Source organism: Meleagris gallopavo, chromosome Z, assembly GCF_905368555.1.
Source record: "Meleagris gallopavo chromosome Z, MGAL_WU_HG_1.1, whole genome shotgun sequence".
In the NCBI taxonomy this organism is placed as follows: Eukaryota; Metazoa; Chordata; class Aves; order Galliformes; family Phasianidae; genus Meleagris; species Meleagris gallopavo.
In genome coordinates, this window is record NC_139435.1 from 44,606,163 (window position 1) to 44,628,710 (window position 22,548).

A 22,548-nucleotide genomic window follows, 5' to 3' on the forward strand; every position below is an offset into this window, starting at 1 on the left:
CATTGTCAGCAACAATGCACAAACAAGCCTTACTTTAGTTTTTTCCCTCCTCTCCAAATTAGCTACTGCCTGCTCACATTTTCCTTTTCTACTAGCATTGCTTTAGAATTATTTTGGTTTCAGGCAAAAGCCTTTGACAAATTAGCTGTAGTTTGATGAAGACAATATGGTTGTCTGTTCCCACTTAAGAGCTCATGTCAAATGCTCTTGATGCTCTACTTAGATAACATGCATAAGCTAATCACCATCATTTTTCCCCTTCTGCTTTCCCCCACAGTCTATATATATACTAATGTTGTGTTGGCTAAATTAGGAAACTCCTATTACTTAGTGTTCACTTTTCTTCTCCACGGGCTGTTCTCAGTAGCAGCGATTTGTTGCTGGAATGTTCCCATTTCTGTCCTTGAATACATTGTGACCCTAACAATACTAGCAAGCTAGTTACAACATCAGCTTTCTACAACCAAATGGAAATTGCTGTCCACTTTCAGAAAGGAGAGATAATGAACAAAAGACAAGCAACAGATACACTAATGGTTTGCATTTCATCTCTTATGTGGACCCTCTCGTTTTAGCAATCTTGTTAGAACTACTATCATCCTTAAAAATTTAATTTTTAACCTGTTTAGAACACTTTGTTCTTCGAAAAGCATGAATGAGGGGGATTAAATTATATCTGCACTATACTTTTCTTGGTGGTTGGTAATTATATTGTCACTCATGGTGCTATTCATTGCACTCAGCTGCATGGAAATGAGGAAAAATATGACATTTCTCCATGCACAAGAATCTATAGCTTTTCACAGCATCATATATCTGTGAGATATGGGAGTAAACAAAACGTGGGGAAGTTGTATCTGGATCAAAAGATATTTTCTTCTTCAAACAACAGTATAAAATATTTTTATATGGCAAGGTGATGGGTTCAGTGCCCAACTTAGGTGAGTAGCACACAGATGTTCTGTGCTTTCTGAGCCTACCTGTCAGACAGCCAAGTACTGCTTCTGAACGTGGCCCCATACAAAGTCCAGCCAGTAACTTGTTTTTTCTTGTCTTAGTTATTTCATGAACAATCTGAGGTATCTCTAAAAGAGCACAGATTTAAAATTCTGCAAAGTAACCATGCTCTGGAAATAATGGACCTGTCAGCAAACAGCCTTTTTAAACATAAGAAGACTTACTTTCTTCTGCCCATCTGTTTACTTCAAACAGCACCTAACTAGCCAATGGCTAGTATGTCAATCTTTGGTGTAGAACTTGGCAAGTGAAGGTAGCTAAATCTGGAGAAGATTCTATAAAGTCAGAGAGAAACTTTGTCTTATATTCCCTGAAGAACCATTTGCATCCAAGTGGAAATCTTTTGAAACCAGATTGATTCTGCAAAACTTTTGACTGTATCTCATGCAATACATATTTAGGCAGAAATTTTCTCATCTATATTCACATCAGTATCACAGTGTAATCTAATATAGCATAAAGTGTTTGCTTCCACTTTAAATAAACGTCAGTTTCCATACATACAGCACTTTCCAGATGAGCTGTGCAGAGCTCTTAACACTGACCTGTATTTTGATATTAACGGGTACATAATAAATGCTTTTGGAAGGTTCTTCTCTCTTGTCAGGGTCACCGTGACTTACATCACAAAATAACAAAAAATACCAGAAAAATACCAAATCCCCTTGGCAACAGTATGTTTTCTTCCCTTTCCCAAAGCACTAGCAAATTAAAATGCAGTACACTTCTGCAATTTAATGCAAGCATATAATATTGATATTTAAATCTTTATTGATTGATGTAAAAAGTCAGCACATACGGAAAAAGAAGATCAGCATAGCAAAGTATTTGTATTTTTAAATCTGAAAAAGGAACACAGAGAAAACTGAGACAACAAACATTATTCTTTGCATCAGTTTACTGCCGTAGAACTGCTGTGGGAAATTCAACGGCTGTTCAAAGCTGATACTTTGTGTGTTTTTCTCTTAATACATGAGGCTTGGTTATTGCTTTTCAAAAGCATGCAAAATGCACGCAAAAGGTTTAAACTTCTCATAGAAAACTGGCCAGTGTTATGCCCTGTTGAACAGTCATAAATTGCATAAACTTGCAATTGTCCAATGCAACCCTTGCTGATGTTAAAATGGAGACTTAGTGCAACAGTTAAGGGCAACATTACTTGAATTTCCCTCAAATTGTTTCATAAAATGATGCTTTAAAAATACTTTGGGGAAACAGTCAGCAAAGTTTTGGGTTATAATTTAAAAAAAAACCAATAACCTATCCTGCTCTCAGATCGATCAGCAATGAAACAGAGGTAAGGACCCCTTCTTGTAGGCTCTCACTGTCAGAGTGGGAGCTGCAAATGCTGCTGACCACGCTCATCTGGGATCTTTCACTGTTGAAGTACTGCACTATCAAGTAGATTTTCTCACAGTGATGTAATATGTATGCAATACGTATTTTCAATCTGTAAGATTTCTTAATTCAAAATGCCTGGTTGCATATAGAACTAAAGAAAACCTTGTTTTTATTGTGCCAAGACAGACTTTTGATACACTTCAAATTTGTACTGGATGCCATTCTCTTCCTGAACATCTGCAGGGACACCTGGGTATCTAGAGAGGGGGGAAATGAAAAAAACAAAAGTAGAAAGTAATTGTGTAAATCACCAGCAATTTATCTAATCAATTAGAAAACAAAGTTACCTGGTAAAGACATGAAAATACCACCCTTATCACAGGAATACTAACTATAAGCTATTCTTGAGAATCACGTTAACTACTATCAGAAACACGTATCTTTTTAAACTGAAAAAGTAGACAGTGATGTAAAACAGATGAAAAAGACAACAAACATTTTGACTGAATCCTCCCATGTTACTTAAAATGTCTGTAAATGCAGAAGTGACACAGACATTTTTTTTTGCTTTGCTTTTGATTATATAGTTTAGAGGAAATGGCATAGTAAATGCTTCTTACAAGTATATGTAGGTGATTGCTACCTACTGCAAAGTGTTCCCCTCTCTTCCAGAGTTACTAAACAATTTTTTATTAATAGACGCTCTTAAAATCTCTTCAGTTCCCTGTGACAAAGTAAGGACTTTGGATGAGTAATATTGACATTGAGGGAGGAAGGAATTTAAAACTTTTTTTCTTAGATCAGTGTCTGTTAGGTTTCCATTTCAGTGGGGGAATTATTGGCTAAATTATCAACCAAATTCTGATTTCTGTTCACCAAAAACAATGCATGCCTGGGAAACAAACCAGATAAAGATGGAAATTTTGGTGTCAGAAATCAGGATATTGCATTAGGATTGTGTTAGGGCACAGAGAACTTCAGAATTTGTAAGTTGAAAAACACAACTAACATTCCCCACTCACTCGGTTTGTCTGCGTCATATTCTTCTGCACTGCCCCCACTTATTCTCTACAGCTTCACAGCTGCTCCACTCCTGCACCCTAGGTTGTGGACAGAGAGCTCATCTTGCGACACTTTCTCTTTACTGCTGGTCTGTAATTAGCTGGAAACCGAAATGGGAGCAGAAGGACAAAGTTCTTTCCTGCTGATTCTTGAGGCATCCATTTGTATTTTTGCTACCTCCCAACTTCCTGTAATCTTGTTAGACAGAGCATAAAGCATGTCTGCAATGTGATGAAGATGGCAGAAACTTGCATCTCTAACACAAAGAGAATGTGGCCTTAGCAAGGTTCTTACAGGTTTGAATGAATAAGTCTCCATTCAGAACACAGGACCATTATACCTTCTGATACTTACTCTTTGAGAAGTTTGAAGTCTTTGTAGTCAATTTCTGGAAAAAACGTGTCGCTTTCAAATTCATGCAAAATTCTTGTCACAAACAGTCGATGATTAATGGGCTTCTCCATTGCTGCCTTTAAAAATAAAATACACAATTAAAGTTGAATTATTCTGTGTAAAACACCTGGACTATTTATGAAGTATTATTCATGTTTAATTAAATTTTTAATAATCCTGTGTTAAAACACTGTTTGAAACCTGTAAAACAGTGTCAAGTTTCATGGCTTCCTGAACGAAAAAGTTTAAGAAGACACTTTCTGGGTGAGATCCTTACTAACAAACATACACAAACTCATGTGTTAAAAACGCTCTACTGGTGCCTGACTACAATATATGTGTTGAATTGCTTTACTGATGCTTCTCCCTTTCCCCCAGATTGGCAATGAGCAATACGTTGTTAAAGATGATTCACCATGCATCATGCTATTAGGTATTACTTTGACAAGTACAGGAACCAAGTAATTTCAAACTTAATCCAATAAAATTAATTGCTAGCTTTGCTGAGAAGCTGGTTTCTGGAAAAGCAGCTCTATTTCCAGAGAATACCTTAAAATGAAAGAGCACAACAATATCCATCTGCGCTGAACAAGTGTTCATCTGGATTCTTTACAAATATCGTATTTTCTTTTTTTTTTTTTCATTAAGGGCCAGCTGTAGGAATTGAATCATTCATCTGCAGAATAATGGGATAATAATTTGCTTCACAAATAAATACAAAATACTGTGTTCTGTTTACTGAGATAAATTTATTTTGTAATAGAGGGATAAATTAATTTTTTTGTCAGGTTAATGGAACTGTTCTAGTGTTTCAGCTAAGGTCTCCGCACTAGCAAGGAAAAATGAATGGAGTGACTGACTGCAGCTGCTGCAAAGAAACCTGAACTTAGCAAGAAGGGGATGGAATAGCGGTTTATGCACTAGAGAAAACATTATGCCAGTTGAAGAGCTCAACATGCTGTTGGACTGCTTGTCCCATCTCTACAGAAAAAGTGTAAATGTCTTCCTCTGTCAGCTGGAACTCTGGAGTCTGTATGTATACATGGCTCAGCTTTATGTAGGCTAAAGAACTAAACATCAAATAAAAGGAACTTGGAGAAGAGCAATGGGCTTCAGATGGTTACAACCTACATACTCCTTCCCAGTGGATAGGAGTGGCATGATGCCCATCATCATGATGTTATTACAGCATATCATAGAGAATACAGAGAAGCATATTTGAAATACAGCTTGACTGTGTATTCTGATTGCTACACTCTGTTAAGTGTAATTTTCACTTGCATTCCAATTTAGGAACATTTCTGCATCACTTCACAGGCTGACATACCAGCCTAGCCTTAGCCTGTCCCTATAGCCCTGTCCAGTTGCCCCAGGGCTACGCCTGGCCCAGCTACCTTCACGGGCCTTCGCTGTTTTCTGAAGACCTGCCTCACCACTGTGAGCTCTTTTGCTGGTGAAGCTGTGCTGTGCAGGATATTGTCTCTGGGTCCCAACATCCTGTCCTTCTGGGTGGAGCTGGTCCTTCCTGTTCCTTGACAGCATTTTCCTTACATAAGAAGATTTTGTATTACACACAAAACCTTCCAATTTTGGAGTCTCTAACTGAAACTGCTCAGAGAGAACTATACTCTGATTCTGCAAACTACTCCTGTGCACTCATGAACACTGGCAGGCAGTGAAAGTGCTTTATGACAACTCTGGAATTTCTAAGAAGATTATGGTACTTCTTTGCCAGTGTTCACTAACTATTCACTCCTGTCTTGTCCAGCTTACTCTATCTACTTTTTTTGGGGGGACAGAAGAATTAGAGGATGCACAGTGCTGATCTATCTGATAGAATTTTGACATACTTGCTCTGAGTTTAATGATGTGATTCTATATTATACATATTATGCATATTTATTCTAAGGAATGCATCAGGGTGAATACTACTTCATTTTAATACATAATTGTAAGTAATCTTGACTATTTAGACAGAATGTGGAGGAACTAATATATAATTCTACTGATCAGGCAACACTGTGGTAAACTAACACAATATTCTACAAATAATTTTTTTTACTAGCCCTTCGGTTTTTCCTTATTTTGCAAATTTCACGACAATGTATGTAATAGAAAAGCTAGATTTTAGGGGAGAACTTCTCAGAAGTAGTTGTATGTTTCCTCCCATAATCCACTCAGTTATCTTATAATCGTATTTGTTGGAACTGCATAGGTGCTTGTTCTCTGCATAAGGTTGTCTGCTTATGTAGCAGCTACTGAGCCTTTTAAGACTCTACAGCTTGATGAAATAGGGAAAAACAAAGCTAATTGTGGTTCATCTTAGAGCACAGCCTATTAAAACTATAGCTTCTGATCTGTTCTTTCAGAAACACCAGAAGATTCCTCTAACAGAGATGATGTTCCAAAAGAAAGAGAGGACAGGACTGCTGAGGTGTTAAGACCAATCCTCTTGTCCCGGGAAAGTCACCCCCCATAGGTGAACCAGCCCTTTGTTACTCACATATGCCTTCATATACCTATTAAGAGATTTTAGCATAGCCTTGTCTTTTTGGACTTTTCCAGGTAACCATCAATACACTTGTCTCTGAATCATACATCAAGAAGCAGATGACCTAGGAGTTATATTCCCCATAATTTCCAGCTTTATTGGACAGCCTGCCATACAAGATTAGTCTATGCCTGTACTCAAAGGACTACTGCCTTGAATTAGTTGTCTTTGTAGAACATAGGTTAAAATAACCCTAAAGCTCTGCAACAAATAGCTGCATATTAGAAGCAGTTTCAAAAGTACTACATAGGAAATTAATCTTTTATAAGTTTAATCACCAAACCACTGCAAATCGGACAGCATAGCAACCAATTTCTGTAGAAGGAACCAATTATATCTGGTCATTCAAAGATTTGCAGGTTTTAGAAGGACACACGCCCACTGTCTTCCAATCTTCCACTGATTACATAAAATAAGTAAAATAGACAAAGTAGCTATCTGAAGCACTTATTTTTGAAGTGTCTTTCTGTCAATGAGGTAATTTCCCTTCTCTTCTGAGCTGCTAGAACTAAACCTGGTGAGAATAGAACACTGTGGTAGCTCCTATCACCAATTTCCTACAAGGAACAAGATCAGTGTATTAAAAATCCTATATGACCTTTATGAAAAGCCTACCCATTCTGACCCTATGGAAACAGTTAACTTTATGAACTGGACTTTTCCAATGTCAAGAGGAAAGTAGGGTCCATGTTTAGAACAGCATCTTTTAAAACTTTTCCTCTAAAAGCTCAGCAAATACCTTTGGAAAGAAACTTAAAAAGCAACTCTTTTCAGAGCTACGAGATTACTTTTTCCCATAAAAATGCCAAATCAGTTTGCTCACAACAACGAACAAGCAAAGAACAATAGGAACACTACACCTTTCTTTCCAGTGTTAAGAATTCTCTGAGCTTACATAGTTTGACACACATAATGGAAAAGCTGGATGTGTCCCTCTCATGTCTGAGAAAGCATAAAGTTGCTAAACTAGAGAAATCTGGTATATTGCTAACATTGTAATTTCATTTCATATGATTTTGTTACTATGTGAAAGAACGAAGCACTGACAAGAGGCATAGCTACATTACATAAGGATATATTTTTACAAAACACAAATTTCTACAGAAGGATAGTATTATCACCTGTAATACTGTAAGCTTGTCACTTTTATAGAAAAGATGTTAGGAGATTGCAGTCAGATTGCTATAATCCTGTCTCAAACAGAGTAATAAGAATAGAGTAAAACTGTCTTTGCATTGCCACCTTGTTCAAATACATATGGGAAAACTCTTCTGTGAAGAAGCATTCACTAGCATTGCAATAACCAAGAGTTACATTCGTTTACATACTGGGAAGACAGTAATCTTTGGAAACAAAACTGCTCAGGACTATATACACCTGCATAATTAAGTGAGATTATCATGAATTCGGTGGGACAGGGAAAGGAAGTACAGACAGTACCACCACTCTGCTTCCTTCAAATTTATCTACATTGTCACAGCCAGGAGTGGTTCTCTCCACAGGCCAGGAGCACTATGCCAATCACTCTTTCTGAAACCTTCCATAACAAAGGATACAGAATCTAGTTTCCAGGCAAAGATATTTTTGAGATGTTGTCATTTACCTGTAGCTTAGTAATAATACTCTTCACTTTACACAGTGTTATCAGCTTTCAAAAATGTTAATAGGATTGAGCCAGACTAGTTAGTTTGAAAAAGAACAAAGAAGCCAATGGAGTCAGTACTCCGCTTTTCATACTGGTTCTTACAGGTTAGAGAAATCTTTCAGGCCTGCAGTGTGATGCCCTCCATGTCAGTGGCTTCAGAAAACTCAGAGAAGCTTGCTCTTCGCAGCAAGTTCTTTGACAGCAGTGCTACACAGGAACAATGGCACTGGAACCTGCAGATACAGCACCTTTGCAGAGAAAAACACTGTATCTAGACAGCTCCCCTATAAGTGGATCTCAGTCCTTGATCACATCTCTGGTTGAACACTGCACTTCAAAACAAAATGAAAATGCATACATGTCAGTTTCTATTTCAGCAGCTATGCGGTTTTAAAATATTCTATTTTACATGTGCTTAAGGCAATAAAATTAGTATATTTATGGTTTGTAGGAAATTCAGACATGTTAAAACGTAATCTTTAAAATGTGTATTTTCTCAGAATCACCTCAAGAGATCATTGAGTTCAACTCCTTGTTAAAACAGCTTCCCTACAATATGTTGCACAGGTAAGCCTGCAGACAGATCCTGAATGTCTCCATGGGAGGAGACTTCATAAAATGTAGGGTAATGGTGTTAGTTAATAAAGTTTTGGCAGGCTCGAGAAAAATGACAATAAAACTAGCAGCTCAAGTTATTCATGTTTTTCTCTTTTGAAGAAGTGATCCTTATGCTACAGGGAAGATCTGAAGCTAAACAAACATGGCATTCACAAGCTTATATATACTTAGTTAAGAAACTCTGTTTAAAAGGGTAATTAAACATCTGCAAGAGACTTGTTGTACTACGTACAAGTAGCAGTTTAATCCTTCAGTAGTTTTGAAGAATGAAAGGGGGTAGATCACCCAAAACAAATACTAACATATACCGATTACCCAAACCCAAATACTAATATATAAGGAAGACACCTAAGCATGAATATTAGACAAAACTTTCCCTTGGAGATTACTGGAAATTTAATTTTCCAACTTAAGCCTCTTTGTTAAATATGATTTGTCAGCATCATTTATTGGTCAGCTTAGCTATTAACTCAAAAGTGAAAATAACAAAACTTCATATGAAATAATAACTTCTTGTTCTGTTACCAAATTACAAGTTCTCCAGATGTAATACATGAATACTATTCTGCACTTCAGCAAAGTGACCTTGAGCATCGCTTGCTTCTGAAGCAGAGAAAGCAAGAAGATGAGTAGGAATGTATAAATTACAAAATACAATTTTAAATTATCAAGATGCAGTAGAAAAACCTTCTTTTGTCAAGGGGAAAGCTTGTTTGACACAAAGCCCATTTTGGTTTTACTAAAAAGGCATTGGTTTGGAGGACATGAGTCATACTTTTTTTTCCTCTTTTTTCTTTTTTCTAAGTTCTGTTGCTAGGTTTTTCTTCTACTGGTAAGTTCCTTGTTTAGGATTTATGTTTGGTTATTTCTACAAACCAAGATTTACACTCAACACTTAAAAACTACCACATTATAAGGCCATTCCTTGCACAGAAGTAAGTCTATGCACATTCCCCCTTTTATAAAAAAGTCCCTTTTTAATATCTAGAGATACACTGGACTTACAGTTCCTATTTGTCATGGCTTTGACTGGAATAGAATTAATTTTCTTTGTAGAGGCTCAGAAGACGCTGTCTTTTGGATTTTTGATCAAAATAGTGGTAATAGCACACCAGCGTTTTGGCTGTTGCTGAACAGTGCAAGGCAAGTCCTTTTTATCTTCTCCCTCTGCCCACCAGTAAGGAGCTGAGAGCTCAGAAGGAGCTGTGAGGGGACAGAACCAGGACCCCAACTGACGAAAGGGATGTCTATAGCACTATGTTCAGCAATAAAAGCTGGAGTAAAGTAGAAAAGGGGTAGCTGTTTGAAGTGACAATGTTTGTCTTCCCAAGAAAACATTACACATAATGAGCTCTGTTTGCTTGGCAGCAGCAGCTGAACATCTGCCTGCCAATGGGAAGCAGCAAATGAGTAACTTCCTTTGCTTTGCTTGCATAGGCAACTTTTGCTTTACCCAGTCTCCATCTCAACCCATGAGCTCTTACACTTTTCTATATTTCTAATTCTTCCTCATCCCATCTGGGGAGAGTGAGTGAGTAGCTAAGGAGGTCTGTGCTGCCTGCCAGGGTTAAACCACAGAGTTAAATCTGAATGTTGTTCTAAATAAATTTTAAGCACTCAGTTTAAATTCAATTTAAAAAGATTGATGTAACCACTATTGAGCAGATTTATTAGTCTCTCCAGGCTGCACTGTTATTCAACTCAAAAACCAAGAACCTCTCCATTAACAGACAATTAAGAGACATTAATTCCACACAGAGTGCATCCATATCAGTGTCTTAGCTCAGAAAAGAAATGTGGTTTTGAAATGAATCCTCTAGTTGTTCTCACTTAGCACGCTTTGATTGCACTGGGGTGTGCATGAATTGAACTTCTTGAAGATGAAACCAACACATGAAGTCTACTTATGTGATATGCCCCAACTGCTAACAGAGACTCAGGGGACACTGAGTTACTACTGCAAGTTGCCAACACACAAGCACTCAAGAGCCAGCAGAAGGCTCTCAAAACATCAAGTGCTCATGCAAAACTACAGTGTGCCTCTCAAGCAACGCTATGTCTTTGTAATTGCTATGACCTACTGGCCCTTGCTGGGTTGTCACACTCTTCCTTCCTCATCCGTACCATCAGTAGCAACATCAGCTCCTTCTGGAAGATCCAAGATGGTATCATACTGAGATCTAAGGAAATTACATTTGTAAACCTATGCTGTGAGAAGTCTGAAAGCTTTGCTGGAGGCACTATTACACCTTATGTCTGTATGGGGAGATAAAAAATCCAATGAAGCCAGCAGTGCCAAGTCAAATTTAAGATGGTCTGTGCGAGCAAGATCTCAGACAATGAGAAATCACATCAAAAGCTTACAGAATTACAGAACTGTATGGGTTTGAAGGGACTTCTGGAGACCACCTCCTCCAAATCCCCTTACTGAAGTAGGTTCCATATACCAGGTTGCACAGGAAAGTATCCAGGCACATTTTGAATATCTCCAGAGAATGAAACTCCAGAGCCTCTCTAGGCAACCTGTTCCGGTGTTTTATCACTCTCAAAGTTAAGAAACTTTTACTCATGTTTGTATGGAATTTTCCATGTCCAGGTTTTACCATTACTCCTTGTTCCATCACTGGGCACTGCTGAAAAGTGCCTCGCTCTTAATTACCTCTAAAGGCACTCTGAAGTATGAGACAGTTTGTATACCATTTTGAACAATTCAGGGGACTGAGGGAGCTGCTTTCAATCCTTTCTGCTTTTGCTTCCTAAAGCCAACACTACTCATGTGTCCCTATTGCCACTAAAATGCCTATATGTCTGGCTGTTCTGCTTTCTGTTACAGAGGTCAGTAAGTATCAGAAGTTACAGTTTCCTTCTGTATACAGCTGAATGGTCATGGGTTGCCATCCGTTTAAGCCAAAGACTCCTGTGCCAAAGACAGCTGATCAACATGGGTAGAACACCTGAAAACTCCAAGAACAACATTGTAATTAGCTACCTCAGCCCCCAAGACATCCACAAAAAGTTTGTGACAAGCTGTCTAAGGAACCCTGCAGAAGAAAGTGCAGCAGAAGTATGTGTAAGCCTGCCATTCTTTCTTGGAGTGATTCTACAAGACTACTATATGTTGAAGAAATATGTATGTGGAAGACCATTATATGTTGAGGAATCTGTGAACCACATACTAACTAATCTACATAGGCTCAGGACTATGCTGCATTCCGCTAAGCTGAACACACAGGTCTATAGGCCTGTGCTGCATGTATAGATGGGGTCTGCAAAACATGCTGCATATGGATTAGAGGCTTGCTCAATTCTGCACAATTTGGGCTTCCAGGTATCAAGAAGGACTTGTAATTTCCTATGCTATCCTGCCCTTCCTTAAGGTATCAGCTCTAATAAACAGCATTTAAAATGACATTTTACAGAGTACAAGAATTGTTCTTACTGGGATCATAATGCAGTGGCTCTTCTTGGTGAAAAACACCTCTCTACTGCATTGTTGTGCAGCAGTACTGAGATACAAATAGGTTTTATTTAGCAGGCATTACAGTGCTACTTCTGAGTAAGAAGGAAGAGAAACAAGGTACAGGATCAGAAATATAAAAGGACTTGCTGGTTGGAATAGGGACTATCATCTGCATAAGACATGTGAATAGAAACGTACAGTCCTTTTTGGAGTGGTGTGCTCTCTTCATAATGGCTTGTCCTCATAACGCTCCACCTGATTAGAAAGATCTGAACTTTGGGTTAAGCCTCCCAAATTGCTAGAAGCAGAAATGTCATGTCATGTTCTCAGTGGTACCTACTTAAAATCACTCCTACTGCACTTACTCACTGAAGAATGGACGGTCACTTTCTTATACTTAATGAACACAATCAGTTCCAAGCTTTTGAGGCATTCAAAGAACTGAGATGAAAATAGTGCTTTAAAAGAAAGTATCTACACTTACTGAATAAAATGATTCACTTCAATTACCCATTGGTATTTTTACTTCCCACACGTATCTACATAACATAAAGGAAATACTCCAGCAACCCTTTTTACATCTTTAATACAGGGGCTAAAATGCAGTTTTGGTAGAGGTGTATGGTTTCCATTAAATACTTTTAATTAAGATCACATTGAGATCATGGGTGCAGAAATATTTACAAAACTGTCAGATTGATCCCTAATGAATTTCAAATTACTTTGAAATAGCCTGAGTGAATACGTGAAAGAGTGAGAACACCTGAGATTTCAAATTATATTCCTTATACTGATCAACACAGTAATAGGTTGCAAAAGTAGTCCTGACCAAAAATGCTAACCTATAATTTAAATCTTACTAATAGTTTCAGAAACTGTACTGTTTTCTTTAACCTCCAGGTAATAAACAAAAACAAAACAAACAAAAAAAAAGTTAAAAAAAACTATAACAAAATTTCCTGTATGAACAAAAAAAAATAATTACTCTTTGCAGCACTAGATAAATATATGGGTAATGCACAGGCAAAAATGCTTTGCTCACACTTTGCATCCTGTAGAATTACAGACAGAAATGACTAGAGTGCATGAGAATGTTTTCCATTTTTATCAGAAAAAGTATGCTTTACAATTCCAGAAACTTTTTTTTTTTAATCAGAAGAAAGAATGCTTCTCCTGACTGATGTGCAAGGAACTAAGGTTGATGGACATCATCTTTTGTGTGGTGCTTTTTGATGGTAAGTGAGAATTATATGAGAAAATAATTGTATGGGGCTGCTGAATCACGTCCTGAACCTCTGATTAAATCTGAGGCGAGCAGTGAGTCAGCCATGGGTGTACAGGTGAAGGCAATTTACCTGTGCTGCAGGAAGGGGTGGAGCCTGGCTCCACCTCTCCTAGACCCATTTAAGCGCTGACTGCCAGTGGGGAAGGATCTCTTCTACAGATCTGCTCCACCAGAGTCTATTATGTGAGATCAAGATAGGGCAAGCGTACTTTTTTTCCTATTCCAGTATAATAATTAGATCAGCCAAACTCCTGGATATACTATACCATCTGTATATTCATTGATTGTACAACTGGCAAGTCAGGCAGGCCAAATATACTTTATATCATGTTTTTTCTGTGGAATTTCTATAAATGGGTCAAGAGGGAGAACACCATTCCCCTAGATAAAATGATCCCCGGGCAGATCCCAGGGTTTCTGGGATGTCCTTATTACCAATTAGCAACCATAATTGAGAAATGGGGTCCCCTGCATACTATGGGGGATATTTCCCCAGTATGTATGACAGAATACTTTCAAGGACTAGACAGAGACATTCTAACCACAAAAGAAAGGTAGTCAGCTGTATCCACAGTGGTACAGCCACTGTTAAATGCCTTAAATCAAGCTAAGATAAGATCAGACACTTTATAAAGTGAAAATCAGTTATTAAAAGCTCGTATTGACAAACTGGAACAGGAGCTTAATGTATTAACAGGAAAAAAACACACTTTTACAGTCTCTAGGTCAGGTCTACAGTATTTCAATAGATAGTAGCCATATTTCTGAAGTAGCGGACCTGGTTGAACAGGAAAGTAGAAAATCTAAGTCAGATCTAGAGGTTCCACTTATAGCAGACTCCCTGGAACTCCGTCCTATTATAACTCAAAAAACAAAGAAATACAAGATAGACTGGCAGGGGTGCCCCCTGACCAATGGCCCCCTGCCAAAATGCATTTACATGTAAACGCATGTAATGGCTAGGCCATATACTCCAACTGAATTAATGGATATGGTGCAGCGATTTTGGCAGAGGCCAAGAGGGAGTGTACCTGCATGGCTGCTCAGATTATGGGATTCAGGGGCGGAAAGTGTCATGGTTAAGGGGCCAGAAGTAGGAAAGCTGGCCACCATAAAGGTACACCCTGCTGTCAGGCAGAGACTAGACGCTGCTGTCCAGTATAGCAATGAAAACAATTCAATAATAGACTGGTTAATGACAGCATGCCGTATGGTCTGGCCAAACAAAACAGACATTCCATTAAACACAGGACTATGGTCCTCCATGGAGGACCTTCAAAATTACATTTGTGAATTAGGCATGAGAGAAGCAATATATGAAGACTCGTTTGTTAGCCCAGATATGATCAAGCTCTCGGCAGGTATGCGAGATTTAATCTTACAACAGGCCCCTTCCCAGCTATATGGGACCTTAGTTTCTATATTAAACCCTCTGGTGACCTTGGAAGCCGTGGTTCAACAGGCTGCCCAAACAGTAGCTGATCTGGGGGAGATGGAACGTCTGGCACTAGGCACAATATCCAAGTAACAGAAGAAGCAGAGGTGCTCCCAGTAGTTAAAATCAATAGGCCACCTATGCGAAACTCTCAGTCGGGGCTCCTAAGGGTCTCACGAAAACAAATGTTTAATGACCTTATTTGGGACAGGGTCCAATTTGCTAAGATCGACCACCAGCCCAATCATATCCTCCTTCAGCTGTGGAGACAGCTGAAGAACAATCAGAGATTCCAGAACTACCCTAAGAAACCAAGGGTAAGAGTTACAGGAACAGTACCGATGATGACGTGGAATTTAGAGGATTTCATCATTCCCAACAGAAAAAAAAAAGTCCCCTCAGGTGCCTCGGGCTACAGTGCCTGAACTACCTGAAGCAAAAGACTTGACTTTGGCCCAGTTCATGGCATGACGAGGGATGTCAGTCCCCCTAGGGCCTCCAGACGGGACAGGAGGCCCTATGTAGAATTAACGATTAATGGTCCCGAAAAAATATTCAGAGTTATGGCATTAGTGGACACTGGAGCAGAAACATCAATTATCTCCGGAGATCTGACTAAATTTGATGGAGATGGAGTGATGATTGGTGGTACAGACTATTCCTGTCACTCAAACATGGGTGAAACTGGGGGTTGGGCATCTCCCATCCCGGGAGTATAAGGTATCTATTGCCCCACTTCAGGAATACATCTTGAGCATAGATATTCTATGCGGTCTGGCTCTCCAGACAACTGTGGGAGAGTTCAGACTTTGACAGAGATGTATCAGTATTTGGGCAGTGCAGGCAATATTAAGAGGCCATGTGAAACATGGGCCAATTTGCCTGCCGAAACCGTGCTGGATTACTAATGTGAGACAGTATAGACTCCCGGGTGGGCAGGACGAAATATCAGAAACAGTGCAGGAATTAGAAAAAGTGGGCGTTATAAGACCTGCCCACAGCCCATATAATTCCCCCATATGGCCAGTGCGAAAGTCAGATGGCACGTGGAGAATGACAGTAGATTACAGAGAATTAAATAAGGTCACGCCGCCTACTCATGCAGCCGTACCCAATATTGCCTCCCTAACGGACACACTGAGTAGGGAGATAAAAACCTATCATTGTGTCGTAGATTTAGCAAATGCATTCTTCAGTACCCAATTACTGAAGAATCGCAAGATCAGTTTGCATTTACGTGGGGAGGCAGGCAGTGGACCTTTCAGGTCCTGCCACAGGGGTACGTGCATTCACCAATGTGTTGTCACAATCTAGTGGCGTGTGACCTGGCTAATTGGAAAAAAACTGATAATGTTAACCTGTATCATTATACTGATGATCTCCTGCTGACATCCAACTCACTGGAAGCAGTAAGACAGGTGGTGGATTTATTAACCGCCTATTTACAACAGAGGGGATGAGCTATAAATCCCCAAAAGATGCAAGGTCCAGGCCTGTCCATAAAATTCCTGGGGGTAGTTTGGTCAGGAAAGACCAAAGTCCTACCCAGTGCTGTCATAGATAAGATTCAGGCATTCACAGTCCCTACAACATCGAAGCAGCTGCAAGAATTTCTAGGTGTATTAGGTTATTGGCCTTCTTTTATACCTCACCTAGCACAGCTGCTAAGGCCACTGTATAGACTCACAAAAAAGGGGCAGCTTTGGGATTGGGGGAAAACAGAACAGGACGCTTTCCAACAGGCAGAATTGGCAGTTAAACAAGCCCAGGCATTGGGTATATTTGATTCTACCCTCTCATCCAAATTGGATGTTCACGTCACTCAAGATGGCTTCGGTTGGGGCCTGTAGCAATGCCAGAGTTCTGTTCGGACCCCCATTGGTTTTTGGTCTCAGATTTGGCACGGAGCAGAAGAAAGATACAGCATGATTGAAAAACAGTTACTGGCTGCCTATTCGGCATTGCAGGCAGTAGAGCCAACAACTCAAATGGCTGAAGTTTTAATCAGGACCACTCTGCCGATTCAGGGGTGGGTAAAAGATCTGATTCACCTTCCTTCAGCCGAACTCCTGGATATACTATACCATCTGTATATACATTGATTGTACAATAGTGAAATCAACTAAGAATTAAATGGTAAAGCCTGGACTGTGTAGAGGCGGAAAAGTTGACTTCAGGGACTCTACTGTACGGGGGCATGGAGAGCTTGGCTAAATTTTGTATGTGTATGAGATGAAGATGAGAGGAAAGGTTTGGAAGAAAAGATGGCTTAGGAAACACAGCACAATAAGACAACTGGTTTTACTGCAGACCTTGTTACATAACTAATACCTTACATAAGAAGAGAAGGACTGGGCATTTGCAGGAGAACTGCAGGTTATACACAGCTTTCTGCACAGTCTGTAAGAGATTATTCTTTTACATAATTGTCTCAGAGCTTGCAGGGGACACAGATGAACAAGTCCAAGCAAGTCCTGGGAATGGGTTGAGAAATCCTTTGTCTGGAGAACACTCATGGACAAGTCCTGGGTAAGGGTTGTGAAATCCTTTGTCTGAGGGACACAGATGGATGGCCGGGGGCAACAAGAGATATGCTGCAGATAAATGGCCAGGAAGCAGTCTTTTGTGTGGGCTTATCTTGAGGAAGATGGCCATCTCAGGAGGTTCTGCACATGATTCTTACCCTGGGCCAAGTGGCCCAGGAATGCCATGCTGGCATAAGAAGGAAGATAAAAAGAGGACCTACAACCATGAAGTTTTCTGGCAACAGATTCCTCACGAAGAAGAAGAGGTTTCTGACATGAGAAGCTTCATGACCTGCCTCTCTCCCTCCTGGACTTGCTCTGCACTCTACCTGCATGCTGAAGAAGAACAAAAGTGTCTGCCATCAGATCCCTCAATACGGTATACCTGCATGCTGATGGACTCTCATGGGCCTGCTACCTAAGTCCTGCTGCTTTCTCCTGGACTGGCTCTGCGACTTCTTCCTGCTACCTGCTTGCTGCCCAAGGCTGGCCACACTGCTGCTGCTGCTCTCCCCCTGCCTCGGACCTTTGAAACATCATGCACTGGGACCGCTGCTGGATCCTGGTGGTGACTATCCCCGCTTTATGCAATTCTTGCTTCTTTCCTACCTTTTCTATTGTCCTCCTTCCCTTCCCCGTCTCCCTGACTAGAATTTATAATAAACTGGTTGGACCACCATTTGAACCGTTGTTTCTTAATCTCATGTTGGATATACAGATATTAAAAGACCTCCTCTCCCTCCTACAAATTAGAGAGAGACACAGTCCTGAGAATAAAGTGACATATACTTTTTGGCACATGAACAGACTCAAGAAAAGCCTTTGCAATGGGAGCAGTCAAGATGTCTGGTTACTGGATGGGAAAATGAGTCAGTTCTATGTTCTGTGTTACATTTATCTCCTTTTTATCTCCTTTTTATCTCCTCTCATTACCTGCAACTCTCTTAAATTATCTTTTCTTATTTGCACTCCATATACTAGTTAAAAATGCTGGATTGTTTTTCTTTGTTCTCACATCCCTTATAGCCTGTTTCCTTTCTCAGTAAAATAAAAAAAACAGCACAAGTTTTGGTGTAAAACCCTAGATATTTACATAGTTAAGAAAAGTTCTCAAAACTGCAATGACTCTGACATGGCAAGAGCAATTTAGTTACTCGGACAGACATTTTTAACTTGTTAGTAAAAACGTTTCTTTCTAAGGCTTGCTCTATCAAGGTCAAATGGGGAAAAGGCTTACCCCTGCACTTCCTGAAGTGGCAATAACTTGAGCCATCTTTCTCCTAAAGCAGAAAATTTAATAAACTAAGAGTAATTTAAATGTACCTTATATACTGAAGTGCCTCCAACAATCCAAACCATGTCTACTTTACTTTTTAATTCTGGTGAATCCAAAAGAGCTAAGGCATCATCCAGGCTTTTAGAAAGATAATGTGCTCCTTTCGGGGCTTCCCTAGGAAAGAAAAGTATTATTACTAAATTTGAAGGACAAACTGTCATCATAATAAATAGAATCAAGATATACAATGTATTCTGCTGAATTTACAAGTGACTAAATGTTTCACATTAGTTCATTACACTGAAATGTATTACTACTAAACTACGTTAGAATTCTCAACTCACTGTGGAACTGCTTAATAAATCACAATTTAATCCTAACTGTGACTTAAGAGGCATGATAAATTATAATTTGTTAAATCAGGTTTTTAACAAAGCACATCTGAGGAATGTAAATGTTCATATAATTAAACACAGACTTCTACTCGAATTCTAGAATGTTATTACTTGCAAAACAATCCACAATGCCTTTATCCCCCCAACTCTACCTTCTGTCCAAAACCCAGTAAGAATTTCTAAATCACCAAATCATTTTGAGTGAACATTTTTGTTTAGGAATACTTGGATGACTGTGAGTGATGCACTCAAGATGGCAGTCGTGAAAAAGGACAGACTCTTTTCCCCTTAATGTGAATCACAATAAACTTCAAAAAAATGATTAAATTCATAAATTTAACAAGGTACCAGAAAAATACTGGAGTCTCAAGGTCTACTGATAAGTGTCAGATGGTTTGTGTGTACAAACAGAGCTAGTACTTACTACGCAAAGTAATGATAATTATTTTATGAAGTGATTAATAAATAAATAAGAAAAAAGAAAAGAAAAAGGTAAAGACATCATTCAGAACCAATAGCAGAGAAGCTTCCTAATGAGAAACAAATGTAAAAAATGTTACATTAAGAATTACTTCATGAGGCATTGTTACACATATTCTTAGGTTTGGATTTGTTGTTTGTTTTATTATTCATTATACATACTTGAGCTCCCTGCTGAGCACTATATTAATTCTGTCTTTCAGAGGACGATTCTTCTCAGGAATGGAGAACCATGTTTTTTTACCCATTATCAGTGCATTCTGTTTACCTGAATAAGAAAGAAATCATTTATTCATATAGTATTTCAGCTCTGTACCAGGTTTGTTTCAGCTGTTTAGTGACATCTGCTGGACTTTCACTCCCTCTTCCAAAATCAATTTCAGCAGTTATCAAAATACAAGCTTGGGCCCAGATTCTGCAGTAAGTCATAGGCACAGAAGAAAAGGTTTGTGCCTCCAAAGTCCTGGCAGGCAGATGACACCAAGGCAGCTTAGTGCACACATGTCAATTTGCAGTCGGAAGAAAAAAAAAAATATCAAAAAAGGCATGTCACTGTCTATTTCACTGGCATGGGCTCTGCTAGTTAAGTAGCCAAATTCATTTCCATCAAAAAACAGCTGAGTTGAGAGGAGACCTGAAAGCCCACACAGCTCCAATCCCCCGCTGTGGGCCGGACTGTCAGATCACCTATTAGATCAGGCTGCCCAGGGTCCCACTCAACCTGGCTTTGAGCACCTCCATCGATGGGGAACCCACAGCTTCTTTGGGCAGCTGTGCCAGGGCCTCACCACCCTCTGAGTAAACTGCAAGATCAACTGATGCCATCAAGAGTTCTCACAGTATGAATGGACATTTTTGTTCAGAAGTGATTGTTGTTTGCATGTTCCATCATTCCAGTTATTAGATGTAACAGCTAAATTTGAGTATTTATTAAAAAAAAAAAAAAAGGAACAAATGTTCGATCATGTTTCAGAATTCACTCTTGAGCTACTCCTGACCAAATCCATCATTCGTAACCCAATTCTCTTTCACATGCACTGAGAACAGGGTTATTTGCACTTCCTCTGTGAGAGGAAGTGTGTAGTCAGAACAAGTTGCATTTTGCATTCCTGTACCTGCTCACTTTCACAACCTTTTTGGTCCTGCCGTAAATGGCTTTATTTTACCAAGTGTGTAATATCACTTTGCTGCAAAGGTCTTGTTGGATCTGAATGCTATTACTATGTATTACTAGCACAGTTGCATGTTATTGCATATGTATAACACATCATATGTGTAAAGTTGCACACTGGCACCATATTTAGGATTGTCTGGCATGCTGGGATGGTTCAGCCCCCATCCAGACAAACCAAATCACAAGGGTCAAGGGGTACAATGAGTGGCCAAAGTTTACCTACTGCAAACAAGCTAGCACATAAGCTAATAGAGCCTGGAAAAAAAAAAAAAAAAAAAGCCTGCTGCTGCTCAATCGGTACAAAAGAACTTTTGCCTTTTTGCATTTTCTGACATGAAGGACCTTCAAAAAGGCAGGGTGGGAAACTTCTGGTGAGCTTGAAACATGTGCCATAAGACCAAAAAAAAGGAATAGTTAATTGCAGTTCTGCTTCTATTGCAAACATGTGGGCTGGAGAGGTTGGGGAAGCCAGCTGAAAGTGACATTCCTTATCTTTTCTGCGACTGATACCACAGGAACTTAGTAAGGTGGCCCAGTGTACATTACCTTCCACATGGGAGGTGCTGGTCATTCTCTGGAAGTATTTGTACTCATTCCTGGCAAATAAACAAGCAGAGCGTTACAGCAAGGCTCAAGAATAACCTATGTTACTGTGGCAGAAAGGGAGGACAGAGGAGAGGGGAAACTGCCGGGTCTCGGCCCGGCTCTGCCTGGGGGACATCTCGCAGGGCCGCGGCCCGCCCACGCGTATCGCCATGCCCCCTGGTGCTCTCGGCCCAGCACGGTCAGCCGCCTCAGCACTTTCCCGCCTTGTCGTCCCGCCTACAACTCCCAGCACACACCGCGCGGCTCGCCCCCTTGTGGGGCGGCTGCGTGCCGCGCTGCACGCTGGGACACGTAGTCCACCGCCCACCCCTCCGGGAACGCGCGGCAGCGGGCCCTCCGTACCTTAGCGGGGGCCAAGGCAGGTTCCCGTCCTTCCCGATGCCCATGTTCTGACACACGGCCACGATGGAATTGAGCGAGCGCACCATGGCCGCCTCCTCCGCCCGCCGCCTCTCACTGCGCGCAGCGGCGGCGCCGGGCGGGGCCGGGGCGGGACTCCATCCGGCGGCGGAGGCGGTGCCGTTGCCCGGCGTCTCAGCCTGCGCACGCCATGCCGCGAGGGCGGCGGCGGGAGCAGGGCGGTGGGGGTCAGCCGGTGGTGAGCCGCTTCTTCGGCGCGGCGGGGAGCGGCGCCGCCCGGCACACGGTGCGCTGCGGGAGGCGGCAGGGGGTCCCGGGGAGATAGCGAGGTGTGGCCGCTGGGTCGGCCCTTGTGCCAGCTTTGTGTCTTGGCCTGGGTCCGCCGTGCCGCTCCCGCGGACTCTGTGAGGCTCCCTTGCTGCGATGGGCTCGGAGGGGAAATCTTGCCGTGGGGGGCTAGGGGCTCGGTTTCGTCTGAATTTTCTCAGTAATGCACCTGAACTGTCAAAAGTTAATACACAAAATGCGGGTGCGAGGAGCTGGCAGCACCTGTGGTGTGTTTGGAAAAAGAAATGGTAGTGCTGATATACATTGTTGCGGCTGCGAGTTACTTCTTTGTGTCTGGCCGCACTCCCTGCATCCTGCCCGACACTAGTGGGGCATGACATAAATGGGAGACTGCTCCCATCACAAGACTTTATCGGTGTGTGCCAGTCAGAAGCACCCAAGGCCATAGGGTCTGAAGTAGTGCGTTCTGCACAGGCACCCAGGGTGATCCTGGGTTTATTATTTTAAATTTGGACTAACACATGATGAGGATTTTCTTCCACAACCTGTTTCAAGACCTCACAAAGGTAGAGGTGAATAGCTGGCATCTTGCAAGAGGAGGGCTCCAAGCCGTGGAAATCAGGATTTACAAAGAGGC

General features: G+C 40.7%; 2 protein-coding genes across 4 annotated transcripts in view; one reads left to right on the plus strand and one right to left on the minus strand.

Moving 5' to 3' along the window:
- Nucleotides 1-1,770: 1,770 nt before the first annotated feature.
- DHFR (dihydrofolate reductase) lies at nucleotides 1,771-21,776 on the minus strand. The gene is made up of 6 exons (XM_010726099.3): nucleotides 21,606-21,776; nucleotides 21,204-21,253; nucleotides 19,646-19,751; nucleotides 18,656-18,782; nucleotides 3,775-3,890; nucleotides 1,771-2,615 (listed from the first exon to the last, which is right to left on the minus strand). Exons 1-6 carry the CDS (start codon nucleotides 21,689-21,691, stop codon nucleotides 2,528-2,530), a joined length of 573 nt encoding a protein of 190 aa, XP_010724401.1. The 5' UTR covers nucleotides 21,692-21,776; the 3' UTR covers nucleotides 1,771-2,527.
- The window catches only part of MSH3 (mutS homolog 3), a 111,591-nt gene continuing 110,792 nt past the window's right edge, over nucleotides 21,750-22,548 (plus strand). For all 3 annotated transcript variants that reach the window (XM_085214323.1, XM_085214325.1, XM_085214324.1), the window contains exon 1: nucleotides 21,750-21,909. In XM_085214323.1, the coding sequence (XP_085070449.1) occupies nucleotides 21,814-21,909 (96 nt within the window). In that variant the 5' untranslated portion in view covers nucleotides 21,750-21,813. The remainder of the gene's footprint in view (nucleotides 21,910-22,548) is intronic.

Coding starts and splice junctions, on each gene's coding strand:
- DHFR (XM_010726099.3), bottom strand. CDS start 21,691: ATGGTGCGCTCGCTCAATTCCATCGTGGCCGTGTGTCAGAACATGGGC. Junction 21,254..21,605: donor CTGCCTTGGCCCCCGCTAAG/GTACGGAGGGCC, acceptor TTTATTTGCCAG/GAATGAGTACAAATACTTCC. Junction 19,752..21,203: donor CAGCACCTCCCATGTGGAAG/GTAATGTACACT, acceptor TTTCTTATTCAG/GTAAACAGAATGCACTGATA.